The following is a 23,288-nucleotide window of genomic DNA, read 5'->3' on the forward strand; positions in this document are numbered from 1 at the left end:
ATCACCAATGCAGGCATTCTTTCCAGGGCCACTTCGTTTGGTACTCTGATGTAGATTATCAGGCCCTGGGGATTTGTCAACCTTTAACACCATTAATTTCCCAAGAATTTTTTCTTTAAAAGTAATACTGGATTCCTTCAGTAGAAACTTGGTTCCTGACATTTCTGGAAGGTTGTTTGTGTCCTACTTTGAGAACAGAACCAAAGTATGTTTTTAATTGTCTTCACTAATCTTTTTCTCTTGACATTTAGAGAAACTTTTACAGTCAGTTTTTATGTTCCTGCTTGTTTACTCTCATACTCTAATTTTTCCCTCTTAGTCAATCTCTGTCCTCCTTTGCTGAATTTTAAACTGCTTCCAATCCTCAGGCTTGTTGCTTTTTCTAGCAATTTTATATGTCTCCTCTTTGGATAAATACTATCCCTAATTTCTTTTGTAAGCCACCATTGCTGTTTTATTTTTGTGCCAGACTGGAATCAATAATTGTTGTAATTCCTGCATATGTTCTTTAAATATTAGCCATTGCCTATCCACCGTCATCCCTTTGTGAAGTTCCCCAATCCATCCTAGCCAACTCACACTTTCATAATTTCCTTCATTTAGATTCAGGACCCCAGTTTCGGATTCAACTACTTCAGTCTCCATCGGAAATAAGGAATTCTATCATGTTATGGTCGCTCTTCTCTAAGGGAGCACGCAAAAGATTGTTAATCAATCCTTTCTCATCGCACAATACCCAATCTAGGATCGCCTGTTCTCTAGTCGGTTCCTCAAAGTATTGGTCTAGAAATCAATCATGTGCACTCCAGGAATTCCTTCCCCACAGTATTATTGCTAATTTGGTTTGACCAAACTACATGTTAAATTAAGTCAGCGTGATTACAGTTGTACCCTTCTTACATGCGTCTCCTATTTCCTGTTTAATGCCCTCTCCTACATCACTACTGTTTGGGGGGCAATAGACAACCCCCACCGTTTTCTGCCCCTTGGTATTTTAGCTCCACCCATACAGATTCCATATCGTGATTTTCTGAGCCAATATCCTTCCTCACTATTGCGTTGATTTCCTCCTTCACTAACAACGCTACCTCACATCATTTCACTTTTTGCCTGTCCTTCCTAAATATTGACTACCCCTGGATGTTCAGTTCCTATCCTTGGTCACCCTGCAGCCATGTCGCCCAAATCGTAACTTTTTCATACCCATTAATCTCTGCTGTTAATTCATCGACCTTATTGCAAATGCTCCACACATTCAGACAATGCCTTCAGACTGGTCTTCAAGATTGCTAGTTATCTAGTATTTTTTTTGCACTATGGCCCTATTTGTTTTTTTGCTCTGGTTTTCTCCGCCTGCCACTATTGCTTCCTCCCTTTGTCTTGTTTCTATCCTTGTTTTCCCCTCCTGTCTCCCTGCTCAGGTTCCCATCCCCCTGCCATTCCAGTTTAAACCTTCCCCAACAGCACGAACAAACTCCCCTGCGAGGACATCGGTCCTGGTCCGGCTCCGGTGTAACCCATCCCACTTGTACAGGTCCCACCTTCTGCAGAACGGTCCCAATGTCCCATGAATTTAAATCCCTCCCTCCGACACCATCCCTGCAGCCACACATTCATCTGGTCTATTCTCCTGTTTCGATAGCCGGAGAGACCAGCAGCCAGTGGTCATGCGAGGAGAGCCCAACACTCGCCAGGCTTGGCAAATTGGTCAATCGATGCAGTCAGGGAAGAGCCAATTCCGGCGACATGTGCCCAGGACCAGTGTTCGAGGCAAATGAACCAGTCATTCCTGACCGACACCATTTTGCTACAAACCCACCACAGCTTTGCCCTGGATCTCAATGCGAATCGTTGGGTGGGGGGGGGGGGGCGGATTGTTTGCTGCAAAAACAATTCTCAAACCAGATACCAAATTAACTCACTGCAAACAGTACAATCCAGCGAGCATTTGAAAGATAATGAGACCAGCAAAGGTCTATAACAGGAGTTTATTATCCAACAGACACATCTACAGTTCCATGGAGCTGCACTCGGAGCCCACCCTGCGGCCCTGCTCCATTTTCCACAAAGCAACAGTCCCGACCAACAGGGCCACGGAGAGCAACGCTACCCCAACCGCTAATCCAGGAACACGGGAGGGGGAATCAACAGCAGTATCTGTGGGGAGAAGCCAGGGTTAGATGGGCACCAGTTACTCCATCACGAGACACAGGTGGAAGCTCCCTGTTTACCTTTCTCATCCTGTCGGATCCGAGCAGCCAATCTCTACTCACCTTCCAGGAAAAGGATGGGTCCACCAGCGGTCACCAAGGCCCCAGACCGGTTATCGGCGCTTCTTCGCCTCTCTGGGGGCGAAGGAGAACAAGAGACAAGAGTTGATGGTGAATAATTAAATCTTCAGTTGTCTGCAAATCCTGAATCAGATGGCCTCATGCAAAAAACCATCAGGGCCCTGGGTACCGGACAGAATTTAGAATTCCGGCTATAATTGCATCTGGTTCTCACCAAACCGATTCTCAGAAGGACGCACCAACTGAGCAGAGTTTGCAATTGCTGCCGCTACAATGGCCAGTCTGGTCTCCTGGTGAAGGAGACACTGTTTGATGCATTACTTTGACCCGCAATTGGCCGGGTGTCCGGCCCCGGGACATCCTTTCAGTTGCACCCTGAATTCCCAGTGTCAGAAAGAGGACAATTAGATGCTGGTTAAACGTTCTCCAATGCCAAGGGTGGACTGTTCCGAACCGGATGCGGAACACACCCGTGCCAACAATGGGAGGATTCTGCTCTTCAGCGGTCGGCAAGTAGGGCAGCTCAGCATCCGGGCAAGTAGCAAGAGCCAAAAATACTTCATTCATCCCAGCTCAAGGGTCAGAGCATCCTTCACAATTGCTGACCTGGTGCAAGATGCGCTCAGACCCGCTGCCCTACATTGACATTCTAAATGGAAACCTGCACCGAATGCAACTGGGCAAGTTCCCAGAACCGCCAGATTCAGGACACTCCTCCTGTTCCCAGTGTTCGGCCTCTTGCTGAGGGATCCCCGTGTCCAGATGTCCCACACCCACCCCTCCCCATCAGGAATTAATTTCTGGTCAGATCAGAGGTACTTACTGGAGCTGCAGGGAGCAGTGCAGTTCTCTCGGGTGGAAGGGTAGCAAACCTCAGCACTGCAATGGAAATAAACCTGCAAAGGGACAGTGCGGTACAGTCAGTCACACAGTTACCAGTCAGGAGATTAATGCTTCTAGTCAACCGACCAACAGGGGGCCTACTCACTTATTAAGAGCCAGGGAACAAGTGACACCAAGTGACCGGGAAAGAAGCACTGAAGGAAACTCACCTCCCCGGTCAGAGCCCGGCCCAAAACTCGGTCCCAGAAAGCGAATGTGCTGACTACAAAACGATTATGGTGAGTTGGGAACAGCAAATGGGAAGCAGCGGTTACCGGGAGGAGGCGGCTTTTGTAGTTATCACCAGCAAAGGGGCACCTGGAACAGAGAGGGAGTCACACGGTTATAGATTTACATCAAACCAATTATACCAGCGTCTGGAACACAATATCAACTTCGAAGGACTATTTCCCCCCGTCATTAACTCGGACTCCAGTAACGATTTCTGTATTAATCCCCGCCGATGTCGCACGCTCCCCAATCCCCACACGGCCTCAAGCTCCCTCGCTCCCTGACCTGTCCACCAGGAGGTCCCATCGGAGCCCCGAATACGGCTCGGCGGTGGGGGTCGCCCAGCAGTCATTGAGCACCAGCACAAGGGACGGATCGTTCCGGTTCAGAACACGAACCTCCACAAACACGGGCTCCCGGAGCACACTCAGGATCGGGTAGTCACTGGCCACGTACCAGCTCCGGTAACCACCATCTGAAAAGAGAAAGATGACGGGTGGGCACTATTTGGAGAGCCTGAAGTTGGACACTAGCCATCAGCGAGCACTCGTTACCTCGCTATTCTCAGCTCCAGAAGCAGGATCCCGGCCTCAGTGGCAGGCAGTGGTGGAGAAAGGGTGTAAACTCTGGGCTTCACCTGCAGATCAGACTCCTGGCTTCCCTTGTAACTGCACTGGACATGGAGCCTGCAAGAGAACGGACACGGCTGGAGAATTCAGCTCCTCACTGTCTCTGCCCGCTGAATGTGCTCCTATTCTCACCTGAAAGGGCTGTCCCGGGTCACCGATCCCAAAGCGCCATCCAAGATCTCAAACTCACCCAACACATCCGTTTCATACAGAATGTTCACCCCGTCCAGCTACAAGAGAAAAGACCATCAGTCCCGAACTGAGCAATTGATGGGACTCCCAGCCCGCAATACCGACCCGCTGAGTAGCGCCACATTCAGTGACTGCGAACTGAAAGAGCACAGTGTCTGCAGAGGCCACGATCGGATTGCACTCAGCTCCGTCTCCATTCTTCAGATGGACCGTTGTTAGGTATACAGGAGGCAGAGTCAAATCCTTGGAGATGGCGATCAGGACCCGCCCATCCTTGGTGCAGACTGCAAGAGAGGCAATGAAAGGCGGTTAGTTGCCCCACGGAGAGGGTCAAGGGAACCGTTATCGGGAGGGGGACAAACCCCATCCATGTTTCAGTTTCTATCCCGTCCCATTATCTGTCTAATGAAGACCAGTGGACCAATCAGAGCTCATCACCACGATGGTCGGATTTAAATTGCTTGTATCTCCGATCGAAATTAAATATCAAATCCAAATGGTCAGTGGCAGCTCTTCCTCAGTGTGACTCCCAAGTCACCGAACAACAGTAGAATGATTCGAACTGCAGATATTGGATCAAAGGGGGATTAACTATTGCCCTTTCTGTATCTGATTAACAGCACCCCCAATCCCACCATCAAATCTACTCTGCGGGATTGGAAGCTCAATCCCACCAGCGGTTCCACTCTCCGGACTGGAAAAGTTTGAATCTCCAACTGGCGTTGTAGGACAGGAAGGAAAGAGATGAAACTGTCCATGGAAACCGCGTGCAGCTTGGTGGCGGGTGACCCTGGAAAGTCCTGGCCCAGAATATAGACAGACCAAGAATACACCCACCTGGCAGATTGTTCAGTGAATAGAAACACGGCGGCGCATCCCGGTTCACCGCATCGAAGCAGCAGCCTCTCTGCACACACTCACTGGCTTCAATTCCCGGAAATCCGCAGTCTTTGCGGTTTTTAGGAGACAACCAACATTTATCGGCGGGGAAAAGAAGAGAGGGCGGCTGAGCTGAACAGATTACAACAAATGACAAAACAAGAATCCCCAACTCCTCCATTATAACAAGCGAACTCTCCTAAGGAAGTAATAATGGAAAGCCGACTCCCCCTTTTTATAGCAGCGCTGTTCAACCCGCAGTAACGGAATGTCCCAATCAGCCTGAGGCAGAGTCCGTGGCCCACGGGCTCCCGAACATCAACCCGCATTCGCACGGCTCACACGGATGGGCCTGTTTTTAATGGCAGAATAAAGGTGAGACTGGGTCCAACGACAACTTTATTTCTTCATCACAACCAAACTGGAACCAAATCGCATTATTTGGGGTTTTTTTTGCTTTTTTAGTCACCTTTATTCTTTAGACCCAACGTCACCTTTAATAGTTTATTAAAAATAGGCCCCATCTCCGTGTGACCGGTGGGAATGCGGGTTTTTTAATACGAATTAATAAACAGAGTGAAATCAATATGTTGTTGTCCACATACGGTACGGTAGCAGAGTGGTTATGTTACTGAAATAGTAATCTCACAGTCCTGGCTGAATAATCTCCAAGTCATAAGTTCAAATCCCGCCACGGCAGCTGAGGAATTTAATTTCAATTAATTAAATAAAATCTGGAATTAAAATACTGGTATCAGTCATGGGTTGCCATGAAACTACCGGATTGTCGTGAAAACACATCTGGTTCACGAATATCCTTCAAAGAAGGAAACCTGCCGTCCTTACCCGGTCTGGCCTAAATGTGACTCCAGACCCACAGCAATGTGATTGATTCTTAATTGCCCTCTGAAATGGCCGAGCAAGCAACTCAGCTGTGTAAATCTCGCTTAAAAAAAGTCATAATAAGAATAAAACCGGACGGACCACTCGGCACGGGACACGACAAAGGTCAAAACAAGCCCAGTTGACCCCGCAAAGTCCTCCTCACGAACATCTAGAGACTTGTGCCAAAATTGGGGGAGCTGTCCCACAGACGAGTTAAGCAACAGCCTGACACAGCCATGCTCACAGAATCATGCTTTTCAGCCAACGTCCCAGACTCTTCCATCACCATCCCTGGGGATGTCCTGTCCCACCGGCAGGACAGATCCGACCAGAGGTGGCGGTACAGTGATATACAGTCAGGAGGGAGTGGCCCTGGGTGGTCATCAACATTGAATCTGGACCCCATGAAAACTCATGGCATAAGGTCAAACATGGGCAAGGAAACCTCCTGCTGATTACCAGCTACTGTCCTCTCTCAGCTGATGATATCAGTCTTCCTCCATGTTGAGCACCACTTGGAGGAAGCACTGAGGATAGCAAGGGCACAGAATGTACTCTGGGTGGGGGACTTCAATGTCCACGACTGACCGAGCTGGTCGAGTCCTGAAGAATATAGCTGCGAGACTGGGCCTGCATTCGGTGTTGAGCGAACCAACACGAGGGATAAACTGACTTGACCTCGTCCTCACCAATCTACCTGTCGCAAATGCATCTGTTCCATGACACCACTGCACAGTCCTCATGGAGACGAAGTCCCGTCTTCGCACTGAGGATACCATCCAACGTGTTGTGTGACACTACCATTGTGCTAAATGGGGAAGATGCAGAACAGATCGAGCAGCTCAAAACTGGGCATCCATGAGTTGCTGTGGGCCATCAGCAGCAGCACAATCTGTAATCTCATGGATCAGCATATCCCTCACTCTACCATTACCAACAAGCCAGTGGATCAACCCTGGTTCAATGAGGAATGTAGAAGAGCATGCCAGGAGCAACACCAGTCCAAATAATGAGGTGTGAACCTGGTGAAGCGACAACTCAGGACTACATGCATGCTAAACAGCGGAAGCAACATGCTATAGACAGAGCTAAGCGATTCCACAACCAACGGATCAGATCAAAGCTCTGCAATCCTGCCACATCCAGTCGTGAATGGTGGTGGATAATTAAACAAGTCATGGGAGGAGCAGGCCCTGTAAACCTCCCGATCCTCAATGATGGCAGAGCCCAGCACGTGAGTGCAAAAGACAAGGCTGAAGCGGTTGCAACCATCTGCGGCCAGAAGTGCCGTGTTGATGATACATCTGGGCCTCCTTCCGATATCCCGAAAATCACAGAAGCCAATCTTCAGCCAACTCGATTCACTCCACGTGATATCAAGGAACGGCTGGAGTGCACTGGATACAGCAAAGGCGATGGGCCCGGACAACATCCCGGCTGACGTGCTGAAGTCTTGTGCTCCATAACGAGCCGCCCCTCTCGCCAAGCTGTTCCAGTACAGCTACAAGACTGGCATCTACCCGACAATGTGGAAAATTGCCCAGGTATGTCCTGTCCAAAAAAGCAGGACAAATCCAATCCGGCCGATTACCGCCCCATTAGTCTACTCTCGATCATCAGCAAAGTGTTGGAAGGTGTCGTCGACAATGCTATCAAGCGGCACTTACTCACCAATAACCTGCTCACCGATGCTCAGTTTGGGTTCCGCCAGGACCACTCAGCTCCAGAACTCATTACAGCCTTGGTCCAAACATGGACAAAAGAGCTGAATTCCAGAGGTGAGGTGAGAGTTACAGACCCTTGATATCAAGGCAGCATTTGACCGAGTGTGGCACCAAGGAACCCTAGTAAAATTGAAGTCAATGGGAATCAGGGGAAAACTCTCGAGTGGCTGGATTTATACCTAGCACAAAGGAAGATGGTAGTGGTTGTTGGAGGCCAATCATCTCAGCCCCAAGACATTGTTGCAGGAGTTCTTCAGGGCAGTGCACTAGGCCCAACCACCTTCAGCTGCTTCATCAATGACCTTCCCTCCATCATAAGGTCAGAAATGGTGACGTTCGCTGATGATTGCACAGTGTTCAGTTCCATTCGCAATCCCTCAAATAATGAAGCAGTCCGAGACCGCATTCAGCAAGACCTCGACAACATCCAGGCTTAGGCTGATAAGTGCCAAGTAACATTGGCGCCAGACAAGTGCCAGGCAATGACCATCTCCAACAAGCGAGAATCGAACCACCTCCCCTTGACATTAAACGGCATTTCCATCGCCGAATCCCCCATCATCAACATCCTGGGTTCACCATTGATCAGAAACTTAACTGGACCATCCATATAAATAGTGCGGCTACAAGAGCAGGTCAGAGGCTGAGTATTCTGCGGCGAGCGACTCACCTCCTGACTCCCAAAGCCTTTCCCCATATACAAGGCACAAGTCAGGAGTGTGATGGAATACTGTCCACTGGCCTGCATGAGTGGAGCTCCAACAACACTCAAGAAGCTCGACACCATCCAGGACAAAGCCGCCCGCTTGATTGGCACCCATCCACCACCCTAAACATTCACTCCCTTCACCACCGACCCACAGTGGCTGCAGTGTGTACAATCTTTGGGATGCACTGCAGCAATTCGCCAAGGCTTCTTCGACAGCACCTCCCAAACCTACGACCTTTTCCACCAAGAATGACAATGGCAGCAGGCACATGGGAACAATACCACCTGCACGTTCCCCTCCAAGTCACACACCATCCCGAATTCGAAATATATCGCCGTTCCTTCATCACTGCTGGGTGAAAATACTGGAACTCCCTACCTAACAGCACTGTGGGAGAACCTTCACCACACGGACTGCAGCGGTTCAAGAAAGCGGCTCACCACCACCACTCAAGGGTGATTAGGGATGGGCAATAAATGCTGGCCTCGCCAGCGACGCCCACATCCCATGAACGAATATATATTAAAATACTTAAATACTGTGGCTACAATAGCAGGTCAGAGGCTGGGCATTCTACGGCGAGTGAATCAGCTCATGACTCTCCAAAATCTTTCTACCATCTACAAGGCACAAGTCAGGAGTGTGATGGAATACCCTCCACATGCCTGGACGAATGCATCTTCAACAACAATCAAGAAGCTAGGCACCATCCAGGACAAAGCAGCCCGATTAATTGGCACCCCATCCACCATCTTTAACATTCACTCCCTCCAGCGCACCGTGGCTGCAGTGTGTACCATCTACAAGATGCACTGTAGCAATGCAATTCGCCAATGCTTCTTCGACAGCACCACCCAAACCCGCCACCTCTACCAGCTAGAAGGACAAGAGCAGCAGGCGCATGGGAACAACACCACCTGCACGTTCCCCTCCAAGTCACACACCATGCTCACGTGACGCTGGGTCAAAATCCTAGAACTCCCTGCCGAACAGCACTGTGAGAGAACCTTCAGCACACGGACTTCAGCGGTTCAGGAAGGCGGCTCACCGCCACCTTCTCAAGGCCAATTAGGGATACACAATAAATGCTGGCATTGCCAGCGACGGTCACTTCCCATGAAATCATAGATTTCGGAGAAAGGTTGCAGCACGGAAGGAGGCCATTCGGCTCTAATATAACAGCAATCCAGCTCGTCCCACTCCCCCACCGTTTCCCCTAAGCCGTGCAATTCTTTTCCTTTCATTTAATTATCTAGTTCCTCTTTGAAGGCCATAATTGAATCTGCCTCCACCACCCCCTCGGGCAGTGCATTCCAGGTCCTAACCATTCGCTGTGTAAAGAAATTTTTCGTCATGTCACCTTTGGTTCTTTTGCCAGTCACCTGAAATCTATGTCCTCTGGTTCTCGACCCTTCTGCCAATGAGAACAGTTTCTCTCCATCTACTCTGTCTAGACCCATCATCATTTTGAATAACTTGATTAATTCTCCTCGCAACCGTCTCTGTTCCAAGGAGAACAACGCAACTTCTCCAGTCTATCCAAGTAACTAAAGTCCCTCATCCCTGGAATCATTCCAGTAAATCTCTTCTGCACCCTCTCGAAGGCCTTCACATTTTTCCTAAAGTGCGGTGCACAGAACTGGACACAATACTCCAGTTGTGGCCGAATCAGTGTTTGATTATGGTTCATCATAACGTCCATGCTTTTTTACTCTATGCCTCTATTTATAAAGCCCAGGATCCCGTATGATTTTTAACGGCTTTCTCAACCTGCTCTGCCACCTTCAAAGATTTGTGCACATAAACCCACAGAACTCTCTGAACCTGTGCCCCTTTTAGATTTGTGCCCTCTAGTTTATATTGCCTCTCCTCGTTCTTCCTACCGAAATGTATCACTATTCATGTTTCTGCGTTAAATTTCATCTGCCGTGTGTCCGCCATGCAGCCAGTCTGTCTATCACCTCTGGAGGTGAATCACTATCCGTCACAGTGTTTACCGCCATTCCAAATTTTGTGTCATCTGCAAATTTTGAAGTTGTGCCCAGTACACCCAAGTCCAAGTCATTAATATATATGAAGAAAAGCAGTGGTCCCATCACTAACCCCTGGGGAACAACACTGTACACCTCCCTCCAGTCCACAAAACAACCGCTCACCACTACTTTCTGTTTCCTGTCCCTTAGCCAATTCTGTATCCATGTTTCTATTGCCCCCTTTATCCATGGGCCGCAATCTTACTGATAAGCCTACAGTGGGGCACTTTATTAAATGCCTTTTTAAAGTCCATATACACCGTATCAACTGCATTGCCTTCATCTACCCTCTCTGTTATCTCATCAAAATATTCCATCAGGTTAGTTAAACTCGTTTTGCCTTTAACTAATCAATCCACACTCGTTCAAGTGATTGTGAATTCTGTCCCGGATTATCGTTTCTAAAAGTTTCCCCAATACTGAGGTTACCTGACTGGCCTCTTGTTTCTGGGTTCACCCTTGCACTCTTTCTTGAACTAGGGTGTAACATTTGCAATTCTACGCTCCTCTCCACCACCGCCGTATCTTTGGATATTTGGATGATTATGGCCAGTACCTCTGCAATTTCCCCTCTTACTTTTATCAGCAACCTAAGATGCATCCCATCCGGATCGGGTGACTTATCGACTTTAAGTGCAGATAGCCTTTCAAGTACCTCTTTTTTATCAATGTTTCGCCCATCTGGTATCTCAACTATATCTTCCTGTACTGAGACTCTGGCAGCATCTTCATCTTTGTTAAAGACAAATGCAAAGTATTCATTTAGTCCCTGAGCCACCCACTCTGCCTCCATGAGTAGATCTGCTTTATGGTCACTAATCAGAGTAGGGCTCTTACGACCCGTTTAATGTTTACATGCCTGTGGAAGACTTTTGGATTCCCTTTTATGTTGGCCTCCAGTCTATTCTTATTCTCTCTCTTTGACCCCCTTATTTCCTCTTTCACATCCCCTCTGAACTTTCTATATTCTGCCTGGTGAATGAAGACATTAAAAAAAGTTAGGATTTCCGTCAGCCTGAAACAAAAAGTTGTTAGTTGATTAATGGCGATTTGAACAACTATTCGTCTTTTTTCAGAGTTTAATGAGTATTGCGAAATTAATACAGTAAACTATTTTGTAGAAGTTAATCCCCTGAACGGGAAAGGGACCCGTCTCCCACACTGAGAGCATTTGCAGACGGCAGCTATCTTCTGAGGGCTTCCCATACGCTCGTGTGCAACAGCGTTTCTGTAGTGTAGTGGTTATCACGTTCGCTTAACACGCGAAAGGTCCCCGGTTCAAAACCGGGCAGAAACATTTTGAAAACGTGACCCACGAAAATTCAATAAGTGTGAAAAAAGCAAGAATTCAGTCTGTGGTTAAATGTGAATAAAATACCACACCTCACAGAACAGGTATATTTTCCATTCTCTGTATAGTTCAATACAAACTCAAACACTACACATATACAGACAGTGTTTCACACTCACTCACGTTTCCTGCACTGACGGTGCAGAAAGCCCCTCTCAAAGCTGCACATTGCGAATAATTTCAGCTGATTTGTGAGAGATCATTGAAGGCTCCTGCAGTGCAGCTTCGGTTAATAACCACAGTTATAGACAGCATTGCGGCCGCGGCAACAAACATCAGTTTTTCGATGTTTGATGTTCCCCAGCTCCCGGATTGATTGAGGCCACGACAGAAACAACATTAAGCCCCTCTTTCGGCCCCGCTCTCTCCAATCACACGTTGCTGGCGGGAAGCTGCAATTCCCGCTACAGACAGCGCATTAGTGCCCATCCCTGGGAAACAAGACACCACCGAAGCTTTGACAACACATCACAGGCATCGTCTGTCCCGGAGCTGTTGCTTCGCAACAAAGGCAGAACTTACCAGCTGTTTCAAAATGTATACCTTGAACACTGGACCCTGATATCACTACCCGCTTTAAAAGTTTGATGCTTTAACGACTGAGCTACCCAGGCTCGCTAGTCGTTAAGTTCCCGTCTTACATATTCATAAGAGGACTCTGAATTATCCCTCGAAGACGTCGAACGGGGGTGAGGGTCACTGTTCTAAAATTTTCAGTCACGTGCTGAGGGGTATCCTTGATTTTATTGAACATGATCGAAGAAACATGGACAGCGAACTCGTGAGTTTAAAATTCTTCTTGTTTGTGCCAAATGGCTTGTCATTCGGTGGCACGAATGAAAATAACACTTTACCCAGTGGCCCAAAAGCTGAACTTGTCCCACACGGGAGTTGGAAAAGGCCTCTCGACCTTTCAGCGTATTAACATCTGTAAGCTGAATAATTTCACCCGTTACACAGTGACACCAGGCAGCATATTTCCCTTCCAAATTTTCCTTACACGAAAATTGCAACCGATGAATATCCGTTTAACGAAAAGAATAATCGTATGTTTGGTTCCTTCGATTTAAAGATCTCATCCCGGCCCCTTTGCCATATCAGCTGACGCTAAGATCCCCCTCTCCCTCGAAAACAACGAAACTCGCATCTGCTCAAGCAAGACGGAAGGCCAGAGGAACCCAAGTTCCCACATGGGAACACTAAGAAGTAGATGCATCATGGAACATACCAGTTGTACTTTGAACTCCGGTCAAAATGCCCGGAGTGAAAAGTTGGATTGTTGAAGGTGAGACTGAAACTCACAACCTGAGCACTTCCAGAACCCATACTGCTTATTTAAGTACCGAAATAACAGTGTTTCTGGCAAACAGCTTGCTTTTCGGCCTCTCATTGATCGCTTCGGAATCTTAATCAAAGAGAAGCCACCAATCAAGAGGCGCTTCGTCAAATATCTGCAATGATCTTTAAAAGCCGTGGAATCTGAACAAAACCCCAAAAGATAAGAACTTTTATTTATATTATTATTAACTGAAGGACATATTTGCATGGTACTTCATGGAGGATTGAGGCAAAGTGGGACCTGAGACTCAGAAACTCTCTCTGGGCTGTCCGTGACTGAAGAGATGGAAGTTATTTCATTTGAAAACTGAGGCACGGAACTTTCTCGTGGAGAATTGTGACACAAGATTGCGGTTGGTTAGTGGCAGTTGCCGGGAAGATCTAGAGGAGAGGGAGAAAATACAAAGTCACAGCTGTGACTGCTCAAGTGCTCTGCTTAGCTGTAATATTTAAAAAGTAGTGTACAGTACAGGGTAGTGTCCGAGGCCCAATCATCTTCAGCTGCTTCATCAATGATCTTCCCTCCATCATAAGGCCATAAATGGGGATGTTCGCTGACGATTGCACAGTGTTCAGTTCCATTCGCAACCCCTCAGATAAAGAAGCAGTCTGTGCCCGCATGCAGCAAGGCCTGGACAACATCCAGGCTTGGGCTGATAAGTGGCAAGTAACATTCGCGCCAGACAAGTGCCAGGCAATGACTGTCTCCAACAAGAGAGAGTCGAACCATTTCCCCTTGACATTCAACGGCATTACCATCGTCGAATCCCCAGCCATCAACATCCTTGTGGTCACATTGAACAGAAACTTAACTAGACCAGCCACATAAACACTGTGGCTAAAAGAGCAGGTTCGACGCTGGATATTCTGCGGCGAGTGACTCACCTCCTGACTCCCCAAAGCCTTTCCACCACCTACAAGGCACTAGTCAGGAGTGTGATGGAATACTCTCCACTTGCCTGGATGAGTGCAGCTCCAACAACACTCAAGAAGCTCGACACCATCCAGAACAAAGCAGCCCGCTTGATTGGCACCCCATCCACCACCCTTAACATTCACTCCCTCCAACACCGGCGCACAGTGGCTGTAATGTGTACCATGCATAGGATGCACTGCAGCAACTCGCCAAGGCTTCTTCGACACCACCTCCCAAACCCACGATCTCTACCAGCCAGCAGGACAAGGGCAGCAGGCACATGGGAACAATACCACCTGCACATTCCCCTCCAAGTCACACACCATCCCGACTTGGAAATATATCGCCGTTCCTTCATCATCGCTGGGTCAAAATCCTGGAACTCACTACCGAACAGCACTCTGGGAGAACCTTCACCACAAGGACTGCAGCGGTTCAAGAAGGCGGCTCACCACCACCTTCTCAAGGGCAATTAGGGATAGGCAATAAATCCCGGCCTCGCCAGCGACGCCCACATCCCATGAACGAATAAAAAAAAAACCTCAACCAAACAAACAGACGTTTTGGATGGGTTCACTAATTGGGAATCGGATTTAACTGCTGTGTTTGGGCACACGGTCCCACACTGCTGAACTCCCAGCCCCTTCCATCAGCACTCGCTTTCTTTCACACACCGACTGGATTTCAATATGTTGCTGTTCCATCTGAAATTCATCAACGGACTACCTGCCAAAATATCGAGTGAATCCTAATGCTTGGTATCCTGGCAATTCCCCACGCTCACCATTAGTCTTTGGTCCTTCCAGCACGCTGCATGCAGTGACAAAATCTGTTCTTCCACCGAAGTTTTCTGCTGACTGGATATTTTCAACATTCTCGAGCGGAGGAAGGAGATCCAGAGGTTCGCAGGCCCGCAGGCAACATCACGGCGAGGGGCACGGTGTGGCAGGCTCAACCGAAGACAACAAGGCCGCAACCGCAGCCCTCCACGAAGATCGACCACCCACAACAGCGCCTTACCGCATCAGCGAACTCCACCCAACTGAAGAACCGAGCCGAGCGGAGGGAGCGTCCGATAAAAGGCGGGATTTCAGAGCGCTGAGAGGAGCCGAGCGGAGGGAGCGTCCGATAAAAGGCGGGATTTCAGAGCGCTGAGAGGAGCCGAGCCGAGCGGAGGGAGCGTCCGATAAAAGGCGGGATTTCAGAGCGCTGAGAGGAGCCGAGCCGAGCGGAGGGAGCGTCCGATAAAAGGCGGGATTTCAGAGCGCTGAGAGGAGCCGAGCGGAGGGAGCGTCCGATAAAAGGCGGGATTTCAGAGCGCTGAGAGGAGCCGAGCCGAGCGGAGGGAGCGTCCGATAAAAGGCGGGATTTCAGAGCGCTGAGAGGAGCCGAGCGGAGGGAGCGTCCGATAAAAGGCGGGATTTCAGAGCGCTGAGAGGAGCCGAGCCGAGCGGAGGGAGCGTCCGATAAAAGGCGGGATTTCAGAGCGCTGATAGGAGCCGAGCGGAGGGAGCGTCCGATAAAAGGCGGGATTTCAGAGCGCTGAGAGGAGCCGAGCCGAGCGGAGGGAGCGTCCGATAAAAGGCGGGATTTCAGAGCGCTGAGAGGAGCCGAGCCGAGCGGAGGGAGCGTCCGATAAAAGGCGGGATTTCAGAGCGCTGAGAGGAGCCGAGCGGAGCTGCGACCGAGTTCGAAGTGACGTCAGGAATCAGATCGGGACGCGACACAGGGGAGGCACCTGATTGGTGAGTAGGTTCAGGTGAGTATTTCTCCTTATCTACAGTAACTGAAGTAAAAGGAAAGGGAAGGTCTGCAGGTCTTATAGGAAGTAGCGTTTATTTTTTAGTGAATCAAGGTCCCTAGTGTAGTTAACATTCTCTAAATTGAGAACAATTTAAAGGAGTAAACTCCTTAAAGGGAGTGGTAAGTAGTTTTTCTTTCCTTTTTTTTTCTCTTGACACTGTAGTTGTTCTTAAGCTAATTTAAGGGTTAAGTCATGGCAGGAGATCCCAGCGCCGTGTCATGTTCCTCTTGTGGGATGTGGGAATTCAGGGCTCCTTCCTGTATCCCTGATTCCTTCACCTGCGGGAAGTGTGTCCAGCTGCAGCTATTGTTTGACCGCTTGACGGCTCTGGAGCTGCGGATGGACTCACTTTGGAGCATCCGCGATGCTGAGAAAGTCGTGGATAGCACGTTCAGTGAGTTGGTCACACCGCAGATAAAAATTACTGAGGGAGATAGTGAATGGGTGACCAACAGACAGAGGAAGAGTAGGAAGGCAGTGCAGGGGTCCCCTGCGGTCATCTCCCTCCAAAACAGGTATACCGTTTTGGATACTGTTGGCGGAGATGGCTCACCAGGGGAAGGTGGCAGTGGCCAGGTTCATGGCACCGTGGCTGGCTCTGCTGCACAGGAGGGCAGGAAAAAGAGTGGCAGAGCTATAGTGATAGGGGACTCGATTGTAAGGGGAATAGACAGGCGTTTCTGCGGACGCAACCGAGACTCCAGGATGGTATGTTGCCTCCCTGGTGCAAGGGTCAAGGATGTCTCGGAGCGGCTGCAGGACATTCTGGAGGGGGAGGGTGAACAGCCAGTTGTCGTGGTGCATATAGGCACCAACGATATAGGTAAAAAACAGGATGAGGTCCTACAAGCTGAATTTAGGGAGTTAGGAGTTAAACTAAAGAGTAGGACCTCAAAGGTAGTAATCTCAGGATTGCTACCAGTGCCACGGGCTAGTCAGAGTAGGAATGACAGGATAGCTAAGATGAATACGTGGCTTGAGAGATGGTGCAAGAGGGAGGGATTCAAATTCCTGGGCCATTGGAACCGGTTCTGGGGGAGGTGGGACCAGTACAAATTGGACGGTCTGCATCTGGGCAGGACTGGAACCAATGTCCTAGGGGGAGTGTTTGCCAGTGCTGTTGGGGAGGGTTTAAACTAATGTGGCAGGGGGATGGGAACCGATGCAGGAAGTCAGTGGGAAATAAAGTGGTGACAGAAACAAAAGGCAGTAAGGGAGAGTGTACAGAACATGACCGGACAGATGGTCTGAGAAAGCAGGGCAAAGACCAAGGGAAGACTAGATTAAACTGCATTTATTTCAATGCAAGAAGTCTGATGGGCAAGGCAGATGAACTCAGGGCATGGATGGGTACATGGGACTGGGATGTTATAGCTATTACTGAAACATGGCTAAGGGAGGGGCAGGACTGGCAGCTCAATGTTCCAGGGTACAGATGCTATAGGAAAGATAGAGCAGGAGGTAAGAGAGGAGGGGGAGTTGCGTTCTTGATTAGGGAGAACATCACGGCAGTAGTGAGAGGGGATATATCCGAGGGTTCGCCCACTGAGTCCATATGGGTAGAACTGAAAAATAAGAAGGGAGAGATCACTTTGATAGGATTGTACTACAGACCCCCAAATAGTCAACGGGAAATTGAGGAGCAAATATGTAAGGAGATTACAGACAGCTGCAAGAAAAATAGGGTGGTAATAGTAGGGGACTTTAACTTTCCCAACATTGACTGGGACAGCCATAGCATTAGGGGCTTGGATGGAGAGAAATTTGTTGAGTGTATTCAGGAGGAATTTCTCATTCAGTATGTGGATGGCCCGACTAGAGAGGGGGCAAAACTTGACCTCCTCTTGGGAAATAAGGAAGGGCAGGTGACAGAAGTGTTAGTGAGGGATCACTTTGGGACCAGTGATCATAATTCCATTAGTTTTAAGATAGCTATGGAGAAGGATAGGTCTGGCCCAAAAGTTAAAATTCTAAATTGGGGAAAGGCCAATTTTGATGGTATTAGACAGGAACTTTCAGAAGTTGATTGGGAGAGTCTGTTGGCAGGCAAAGGGACGTCTGGTAAGTGGGAGGCTTTCAAAAGTGTGTTAACCAGGGTTCAGTGTAAGCACATTCCTTATAAAGTGAAGGGCAAGGCTGGTAGAAGTAGGGAACCTTGGATGACTCGGGAGATTGAGGCACTAGTCAAAAATAAGAAGGAGGCATATGACATGCATAGGCAGCTGGGATCAAGTGGATCCCTTGAAGAGTATAGAGATTGCCGGAGTAGAGTTAAGAGAGAAATCAGGAGGGCAAAAAGGGGATATGAGATTGCTTTGGCAGATCAGGCAAAGGTGAATCCAAAGAGCTTCTACAAATACATAAAGGGCAAAAGGGTAACTAGGGAGAGAGTAGGGCCTCTTAAGGATCAACAAGGTCATCTATGTGCGGAACCACAAGAGATGGGTGAGATCCTGAATGAATATTTCACATCGGTATTTACGGTTGAGAAAGGCATGGATGTTAGGGAACTTGGGGAAATAAATAGTGATGTCTTGAGGAGTGTACATATTACAGAGAGGGAGGTGCTGGAAGTCTTAACGCGCATCAAGGTAGATAAATCTCCGGGACCTGATGAAATGTATCCCAGGACGTTATGGGAGGTTAGGGAGGAAATTGCGGGTCCCCTAGCAGAGATATTTGAATCATCCACCGCTACAGGTGAGGTGCCTGAAGATTGGAGGGTAGCAAATGTTGTGCCTTTGTTTAAGAAGGGCGGCAGGGAAAAGCCTGGGAACTACAGACCAGTGAGCCTGACATCTGTAGTGGGTAAGTTGTTAGAGGGTATTCTGAGGGACAGAATCTACAGGCATTTGGAGAGGCAGGGACTAATTAGGAACAGTCAGCATGGTTTTGTGAGAGGAAAATCATGTCTCACGAATTTGATTGAGTTTTTTGAAGGGGTAACCAAGAAGATAGATGAGGGCTGTGCAGTAGACGTGGTCTACATGGACTTCAGCAAAGCATTTGACAAGGTACCGCATGGTAGGTTGTTACATAAGGTTAAATCTCATGGGATCCAAGGTGAGGTAGCCAATTGGATACAAAATTGGCTTGACGACAGAAGACAGAGGGTGGTTGTCGAGGGTTGTTTTTCAAACTGGATGCCTGTGTCCAGCGGTGTGCCTCAGGGATCGGTGCTGGGTCCGCTGTTATTTGTTATTTATATTAATGATTTGGATGAGAATTTAGGAGGCATGGTTAGTAAGTTTGCAGATGACACCAAGATTGGTGGCATTGTGGACAGTGAAGAAGGTTATCTAGGATTGCAACGGGATCTTGATAAATTGGGCCAGTGGGCCGATGAATGGCAGATGGAGTTTAATTTAGATAAATGTGAGGTGATGCATTTTGGTAGATCGAATCGGGCCAGGACCTACTCCGTTAATGGTAGGGCGTTGGGGAGAGTTATAGAACAAAGAGATCTAGGAGTACAGATTCATAGCTCCTTGAAAGTGGAGTCACAGGTGGATAGGGTGGTGAAGAAGGCATTCAGCATGCTTGGTTTCATTGGTCAGAACATTGAATGCAGGAGTTGGGATGTCTTGTTGAAGTTGTACAGGGCATTGGTGAGGCCACACTTGGAGTACTGTGTACAATTCTGGTCACCCTATTATAGAAAGGATATTATTAAACTGGAAAGAGTGCAGAAAAGATTTACTAGGATGCTACCGGGACTTGATGGTTTGACTTACAGGGAGAGGTTAGACAGACTGGGACTTTATTCCCTGGAGAGTAGGAGGTTAAGGGGTGATCTTATAGAAGTCTATAAAATAATGAGGGGCATAGATAAGGTCGATAGTCAAAATCTTTTCCCAAAGGTAGGGGAGTCTATAACGAGGGGGCATAGATTTAAGGTGAGAGGGGAGAGATACAAAAGGATCCAGAGGGGCAATTTTTTCACTCAAAGGGTGGTGAGTGTCTGGAACGAGCTGCCAGAGGCAGTAGTAGAGGCGGGTACAATTTTGTCTTTTAAAAAGCATTTGGACAGTTACATGGGGAAGATGGGTATCGAGGGATATGGGCCAAGTGCAGGCAATTGGGACTAGCTTAGTGGTATAAACTGGGCGACATGGACATGTTGGGCCGAAGGGCCTGTTTCCATGTTGTAACTTCTATGATTCTATGATTCTATGATACTTCTATGATTTGGATGCATGGGCAGGTCATATTGTACGGTCAGACTTTCTTGTCCTCAGAGTCCAGGGCTTTGCATTCAAAAACAGAAAATAAAAACGCTTTTATTCTCACCCAGCTCAGACGAAAGGTCACCGACCTAAAACATTAACTCTCTTTCCATATCTAAAGATTCTGTCTGACCTGCTGACGATTTCCAGCATCTACTGTTATTATTTCAGATTGGCAACATAGCCAGTATTTTCATTTTGAATAAAAGGGCTTTTAAAGTTCTGCTTATGTGACGCGGTGGCCCAGAGAGTAAGGCAAAGGATTGTTAATCTATTGTGCTCTGCACGCGTAGGTTTGAGTCCGATCAATGTCGATTTTTGTGTCTAAGTCTTGTTTCTCTCATTCACTCCATCCAGAAGGTGTGGCTGTCAGTCCCATGCTTCTCGAAACGACAGACGGAGCTTTTTGCGTTGTTTGCTGCAATCAGCAACATTTCCTTCCAAGAAGGTGTTGAGATTGTGAGATCGCGACGTATCAAACGTACAGCGGTGTCCTGGTAAAAAGAGTCGATCTTATGGTCAACGAAAGAGAAACTAATCAACCATAATTTGATTTATATCCCGGATCATTCCGTGTCTGTGTCTGTTTAAAAGGGATGTGCTGTAAGTACCGGATCATTGCGTGTGCGTTTCTCCCGATTTTCATGACACCTTTTTCCTTCAGAACTGAAATGACGTTTCTCTCTCTCGAGAAGTTTCACCGCCTGCTTCGGGCAACTGGTAGGAAAAATAACAAAAACTGATGAGACCAAGTTCATTCTGCTGGGCTTCCATTCCAATCTCCGCACTCTATCCCCCATTCAGTCCCACCCCGCCTGGACATTATAATCTGCGATATTCATAAGGGAATGGAGAAGCCGAAAATCACGGTTATAATTTTCTTGGTTCCTCAACACTGAATATTATCAATTGTAATGATTCAGAAGGTAATCATAGAATCATGGAAGCTCACAGCACAGAAGGAGGCCATTCCGCCGTGGTACCTGTGCTGGATCTTTCGAAGACCTGTCCAATTAGACCCACACCCCAGATTTTTCCCTGCAAATTAGTCCTCTTCAAGTACATGTCCAATTGCCTTTTGAATGATTCTCTGGAATCTGCTTCCACCGCCCTTTCAGGAAGTGCGTTCCTGATCTTAAAAAATCCTCAGTGTGAAAAAATTCTCCTCAATTCCGGGCTAGTTCTTATCCCAATTATTTTAAATCTGTGACCTCTGGTTACCGACCCACTTGCCAGAGGAAACAGTTTCTCCCCACTTGCTCTTTCAAAACCCCTCATTATTTTGAATATCTCTATTAGGTCTCCCATTAACCTTCTCTGCTGTAAGGAGAATAATCCCAGCTTCTCCAATCTCTCCACATAACTGAAGTCCCTCATCCCTGGTATCATCCAGGTCAACCTGCTCTGAATCCCCTTCAATGCCTTTTCATCCTAAAGTGTGGTGCCCAGAACCGGACATACACTCCAGCTGAGGCCTAAACACTGATTTGTAAGGATTAGTATGACTTCCTTTTTTTGTACTCAATGCCCCTATTTACAAAGCAAAGTATCCCTTATGCTGACTGAACCGCCTCATCAACTTTCTTGTTTTGTGAATATGCACCCCCAGGTTCTTCTGCTCTTGCACCCCCCGCCCCCCCCCCGCCCCCCATAAATTGTTCCATTTAGGTTATACTGCCTCTCCATGTTCGTCTTTAAAAAGTGCATCACTTCACACTGATCTGCATTTAATCGATCACGTGACTGCCCATTTCACCATTCTGTCCATGTCCTCCTGAATTCTGCTACTATCTTCCTCACTATTTACTACTTTGTCAAGTTTTGTAATGTCCGCAAACTTCGAAATTGTACTCCCTATTCCCACATCCAAGGCATTTATATATAACAAGAAAAGCAATAGTCCGAGTACCGACCCCTGGGGGATCCCACTGCATGTTTCCCTCCAGTCAGAAAAACATCCGGTCACCACTACTCTCTGTCTCCTATCCCTCAGCCAATTACGTGCCCGCATTACCACTGCTCCTTTAACCCCACGTGCTTCTAGTTTTCGAATAAATCTGTTATGTATTAATATCTAAAATGTGACCTGAAAATAGCTGTAACCCCGTTATCTTATTCTTGAGCAATGAGAATACAGATATTAAGACCGAGTGATCGATCAGGCTCATTCCCATTACCCGCAGGTGACGGGACCTGAGGAGGGGGAATCCCATCTGGGTTTATATTTTCCGAAAACAGAGACGGAAAATCGCAAAGATCATCCCGTCGAAATACAACATTTGACTGAAGATCCGACAGCCATATCCCATCCAGACCTGGCCGTTCAAGGAAGCCTGATAAGTCCATTAGGGGAAAACACAGAGAGAGAAGAAATGCAGACAGAGATAGAGAGAAGCACGCAAAGAAAATAATAGTATAAATCTCCACATTCGGTGATCAAACTGAATTTAAGGTGCAACTTAAATTAAATCCCATATCGTGAAATCTTATAGGTAAACATTTGGCTGGATTATCTCTTTATCTCTGAGAGAAGCACTGCCTGGTAATTACAGCTCTTATTTATTTGAGCATTTTGCACCATGATTGTCAGTTGGTTTTGAACGCCCAGTGAATTTCAAAGTCTATGCCTTACCTTTTCGCTCGTTAACCCACAGGTACCGGGCGGCTGTAAAAGCAGGCTGCACAGGAGCTTTGCAGACTGCATATTCAAGACATATATCACACGCTACACGTGCAACCTGCAGCTGTGTGTACATTAGCGGTTCAGTGGTGGAACCCTCGTCTGCCGGTGGGAAACCAGGGGTTTGGTTCCAGACCAATGCAGCATCCTTTACCTTTTCATTCTGCACACATGAGATCGACTGAATTGGGATAAATTCACGTGCCGGCTTCAATCTGTAAAACTTCTTGAAAGATTATCTTAATTTCGTCCACGTGTGTTGCGTGGACAAACCCTCTGCATTCTGTCCTCTGGTGCTCAAACATGCTCTGCTGGAGATAAGTCAAACCTGCCTTCTGCACCGCTGAAAAGATGTGAGAAACCAATTGGTGATTTTTGATTAAAAATGGGGACACAACGGGGTTCATCCGGTTTGAACCAATGAAACTACCTGAGCAAAAATCAGACCCAAAGGCAACGGAGATGTTCAGCCAGGGTAAAATTCCGTTCCCATATACCCGATCCGCCATCCTTTCAG

General features: G+C 47.7%; 1 protein-coding gene and 1 non-coding gene across 2 annotated transcripts; one reads left to right on the plus strand and one right to left on the minus strand.

The window, feature by feature from the left end:
* Positions 1 to 2,008: 2,008 nt before the first annotated feature.
* On the minus strand, positions 2,009 to 23,280 carry LOC137335590 (zona pellucida sperm-binding protein 4-like). The gene is made up of 11 exons (XM_068000898.1): positions 23,202 to 23,280; positions 22,724 to 22,873; positions 5,063 to 5,236; positions 4,331 to 4,509; positions 4,166 to 4,263; positions 3,962 to 4,090; positions 3,690 to 3,884; positions 3,344 to 3,491; positions 3,115 to 3,187; positions 2,274 to 2,345; positions 2,009 to 2,157 (listed from the first exon to the last, which is right to left on the minus strand). The coding sequence occupies exons 1-11, from the start codon at positions 23,278 to 23,280 to the stop codon at positions 2,009 to 2,011; spliced, it is 1,446 nt and encodes a 481-aa protein (XP_067856999.1).
* Positions 11,681 to 11,753, plus strand: trnav-aac (transfer RNA valine (anticodon AAC)). The gene has a single exon. It is a non-coding gene; the product is annotated as a tRNA-Val (tRNA).
* Positions 23,281 to 23,288: the final 8 nt, after the last annotated feature.

The sequence above is a fragment of the Heptranchias perlo genome, chromosome 20 (assembly GCF_035084215.1).
Source record: "Heptranchias perlo isolate sHepPer1 chromosome 20, sHepPer1.hap1, whole genome shotgun sequence".
Lineage (NCBI taxonomy): Eukaryota > Metazoa > Chordata > Chondrichthyes > Hexanchiformes > Hexanchidae > Heptranchias > Heptranchias perlo.